This window comes from Physcomitrium patens, chromosome 21, assembly GCF_059467195.1.
Source record: "Physcomitrium patens ecotype Gransden chromosome 21, ASM5946719v1, whole genome shotgun sequence".
Lineage (NCBI taxonomy): Eukaryota > Viridiplantae > Streptophyta > Bryopsida > Funariales > Funariaceae > Physcomitrium > Physcomitrium patens.
The window spans coordinates 14,210,842-14,215,283 of NC_143430.1; the positions used below are offsets into that span (position 1 = coordinate 14,210,842).

The following is a 4,442-nucleotide window of genomic DNA, read 5'->3' on the forward strand; positions in this document are numbered from 1 at the left end:
ATCTTTAAAAAAATTGATATGGCTTCAAACTCTTTTCAAAGAAATTAGACATCAAGTAACTTTAACAAGCACAATTTATTGTGATAATCAATCATGTATTGCAATGACACGAAACCCACATTTCCATGATTGCACAAAACATATTGATATCAAATACCATTACATTTGACACAAAGTAAAAGCAAATGAAGTTGTCTTGGAATTTATTTCTACAAACAAAATGAAATGCGGGCAAATATAATGACAAAGTCACTTCTGAAACCCAAACACAACCATTTCATGAAATACTTAATCAACATTGAGAATTCAAATAAAATCTAGTCTATGTTGATTAAAGAGAGGTGTTAGATTTGCTAATACATATTAGATTAATTAATACATGTTGGTAAATGCAGAATTACCTTTAGGTAGTTACAAAGTAGTAATGAAGAAGTTACAACTACTTCTCTCCACAAGACAATGTAAAAGGCTCTTATAAATATGATGGAATCAAGTTATTTTAATAATATACTTCATGATTTATATTATTGTTAGTGTTCTCTCTCTTACAAAACCGTCCCCTACAGAAATTTATGGATACCAGCAATAACCAGAATCAGCGCCGTATTTCTCAAACATAACACAAAATATACGCTCAGTAGCAAACTTACCTAAACAAACTGATCCTGCATACACAAGTGATCATACACCAGACAAAAGATGAGTGTAGAATGATAGAATGTTCAGATTATTTCAAAGGCACTGCCGGAACGTGTACACTCAATGAACAGAATTCTCTTGGTCCGCATCACCGGTCGAAACCAAGTCTAGACGATGCCAGTCCGTCTTTCCTCCAGTAAATGAACACAATTATTTCGTTACTTCACAAGTGTCGTGATAACTCATGGAGGAAACCCTACGCACTCATGGCCAACGGGTTTCTATCACAACCTCATAACCAGCTCGATTCCTCCCAAGCTGCGTCGCGTTTTTTTTATCGCTTGCTCCTGCATCGAATGGTGATGCGTGCAGCCGTCAAGCATGGTATCCGAACGCAACAATGTTCCCTCGGAAGGAGGACTGGTGCTCGTGTCTGATGTTGCCCCGGAATGGAGCACCAGCTCTCGCTTATGTCCTGGCGTCCCAGAATGTGAAGTCGGGAGAGCACTTGAATCCACCCTCGGGGTAAATGTGCTTCCCTGTCAAAAAAGCCGTCGCCAACGCCTTGTTCACCGTGTTCGACGTGTGGATCCCGTCATAGCTCAGGACTCCCGCAGGATTGGCGCAGGGGGTCGTCAGATTCACGAACTTGCCCTCCACCGTTCCGAAATCGCCGCACCACACGTCCTTGTTGAAGTTGTACTTCCCTCCCGTTCCGCAGCATGCCTTCAGTGGAGTCGTCACATCTGCACAAACACCGCGTCACCACCAGATTACTTCCAACCTCGAACAACCTCGTAACCACCTCAGGAATCCCTCAGAATTTCATCCCCAGAAAGAAACTCGACTCCTCCAACTCCCTCCCATGCAACTCCCTCCCTCTCCCCCACAACACAAAATAACCCCCAAACCCAGGCCTCGCATTCGTGGTGGATGTACTCACTGTAGTCTGCTGGCTTCTTCAGAATGTCCTCGTACACTCCATACACATCGCCGTAGTACAGCTTCGCCGCCGGGTACTTCTTGCGCAGTGCCTCCACCTTCTCGCCCAGCAGCTTGTTGTGGGCCTTCGAGATCTTGTTCAGATCGCTCAAACACCCATACTCGTCGTACTTGGCGTGGGATCCTCCGTGCACCGTCAGCAGCGCGGGGACGCAACCCAGAGGGAGCTGGTTCTGGATGAGGACTTCCGTCGCCGGGGGCATGAGCATTGTGGGGAATCCGGGAGGGGTGTACTCCACCACCGCCAGAATCTTCTCGATGTGCTCCTCGATGGCCTTCACCACCTCAGGCACGATCTTCCGGGTCTGGCTCACCGTCAGCTTCTTCTCGTACAGGCTCCAGAAGTAGTCCTGGTATCCTGCCCACACCGTGAACAGCGACGAGTTCACGCTGGATAGCTTCGGGAGGCTCTGCACCAGTCTTCCGTTGGGGTTGTACACGGGAGACTCGTAGAACCACAGACGAATCTTGTAACGCTGGAACCACTGCTGCTGCACATCCAGGGAGAACGGAGAGGTAAACTTCTCCCCTGTGTTCCACACCTTCACGGGCCTCGCAGAGCCTCCGTACGCCGCGAAGTTGGACCCGTAAGTGAAATCTCCGGCAGTTCCTCTCAGGATGGCGTAGTTAGGGCGCCTCCTGATTCCGAAAGCTGCACCACCAAAAACACGTTCCCTCATGTCAGCCAACCAGCCTCGAGCATCCAGTTCGCAACAGCCCAATCCAGCTCTTCCCCCTCCACACAGGCTGAACACGAACTCATCCAATTCCCACCTATTCACGATTGTCGGGGTGATCGAATAACACGATTCACTTATCCTTGCGTCGTCCAGACAGAGAAGCCCCGAATTGCTGGGGCCTGGACTGACACAAACCTGTGTGCATCAAGCACAATCCCAGCAGTGAACCCATTTTTGCGCCACAACAGAACGTGCTCATCGTACGGCTTTTGGACCCTGCGCTTGAACTGCCGGGTGTGCCACAAATCGAGTGCAAACGACCGAAGCTGAGGGAAGCGAGTCTGAGGCAACGTACCAAGGAAGTCGATGAACATTTTGCCGTCCGTGTATCGATCTGCAGCGTGCATGGGAAATTGAATTCCGTAGGGATCAATCTCAGCATGTTTGAACTTCTCTGGAAAGGCGGCGATGCCATTGCCGACATCGGTGAGAGAGTCTCCGAAGCCGTAGATGGCCGGATAGGAGCAGTTGGGCAGTGGGTCGGCTGCAGCAACCAGGTGCACGGCGCAGAGGAGCAAGCCCCCCAAACACCACAAGGACAATCTGGCCATCCTTCCGCCTCCTGCCAGTCCTAACTGTTGTCAGCGGTCAGACACAGACTTAGGTCTTCTTGGGCTATTTCCTCTTGATCTGGTGAGAAGCAACTCTGCAAAATTGACGATGAGATTGTAGTTTGCAGATGATTTGTGATGGAGTGTACTACTAAGAATTATATCCATCCTTATAATCTCCAAAAGAAAAACACAGATTCTTGATATAAATTGAACTTGTAGAGTAAGCATTCTTTGTCTTTTTATTCTCAAAGTGATGAGCGTACAAAAAAGGTGAATCATTGTAGGGCTTTTTATCCTCAAAGTGATGGGCAAACAAAATGGGTGAATCCAATTTTTGAACAGTATTTGAGGTATACCATTAATTGTCATTAAGATGATCAAACAATTCTTTTACTATCAGTAGAGTTTGTGTTTTATAATTAAATACATTCTTCTACTCAACAAACAATTTTTTAGTATTCGTCTAAGGTTATGTCACAGACATACATATGTAAGCCAATAATTACATGTATAAATAGGTAGAAGTAAAAGTAGGTAAAAATAAGTTAATTCTATAATATTTGCTATAGAAGCTTCCTAGAAGCTTTATAGATGTTGCTTTGACTTTATAGGTGTCTTTAATTGACTTTTTGGATTAGAAACGTGGTCAACAAGTTGGCCATGTGCCACACATGTTGTTAGCTTAAAAAGCAAGCTAATTGTGTGGCCCACACGTAGAAAAACTTGCCTTGTAAGTCAAGGCATGTGTCCTACAAAGTCAATACATATTAGAGGTCCTATCGAACATCGCCACGTATCCCCTAGTTAAATAGCATATATATAGACAAGAGTGAAGTCTTCTTCACTCTTATCAATTCCTTTCTTGCTTCCAGTCTAATTTCAAGGGTCTTTAGTTTTCTTGACTTTTGGCAATAGCCATTCTAATTTCTTTCTTAATATACATATCAAGTTATTTCTATTTTGTCATCTTTCTTTGAGAGAAGTGTCACTTGTTTATTTGTTTTTATCATGTTTTTATTCTTAACAAGTTATTCTTATTTCTTTAAAGATTTATTTTTTTATTTTTAAAGATTTCTTCTTATTTTTTTTTTAAAATTTGTTTGAGACTTCTTTGTATTTTTTTTTATAACTTCCTTTAAATTTATTTTGGATTCATCAAAGTGTAGTTAAATTATTAAGGTCTATTTAAAGTTAATCAAGATTCTATTAAACTTGGTAGGATTGTTCTTGCATTTCTATTTATCTTCTACAATTAGATGCCAAATGTATTTTCAAGCAAGATCATATGTAATACGATATATTTGATGAATTCAACATGAAAAGCTTGAGGTGGAAGGTATTTGGAATTCTTTTGAATTTATTTGAATTTTGGAAAAAGAAGGTGAGAGAATAGAAGGAAAGGCTTTTAATAGTGCTTCAAGTAGAGTTGGAAGTGAAGCTACAAGTGCATGACAAGGTATGTATTTTGATTCCAAATTTATAAGTATTTTTGAGGCTTTTGCTTTAT

At 42.9% G+C, this 4,442-nt stretch overlaps 1 protein-coding gene across 1 annotated transcript; it reads right to left on the reverse strand.

Annotated features, from left to right (window-relative positions):
- Nucleotides 1-702: 702 nt before the first annotated feature.
- LOC112274425 (GDSL esterase/lipase At4g01130) lies at nt 703-3,117 on the reverse strand. Its single transcript, XM_024503925.3, has 3 exons — nt 2,677-3,117; nt 1,583-2,293; nt 703-1,385 (listed from the first exon to the last, which is right to left on the reverse strand). Exons 1-3 carry the CDS (start codon nt 2,930-2,932, stop codon nt 1,108-1,110), a joined length of 1,245 nt encoding a protein of 414 aa, XP_024359693.1. The 5' UTR covers nt 2,933-3,117; the 3' UTR covers nt 703-1,107.
- Nucleotides 3,118-4,442: the final 1,325 nt, after the last annotated feature.

Coding starts and splice junctions, on each gene's coding strand:
- LOC112274425 (XM_024503925.3), bottom strand. CDS start 2,932: ATGGCCAGATTGTCCTTGTGGTGTTTGGGGGGCTTGCTCCTCTGCGCC. Junction 2,294..2,676: donor AATGTTCATCGACTTCCTTG/GTACGTTGCCTC, acceptor TTGGTGGTGCAG/CTTTCGGAATCAGGAGGCGC. Junction 1,386..1,582: donor GAAGAAGCCAGCAGACTACA/GTGAGTACATCC, acceptor GTGTTTGTGCAG/ATGTGACGACTCCACTGAAG.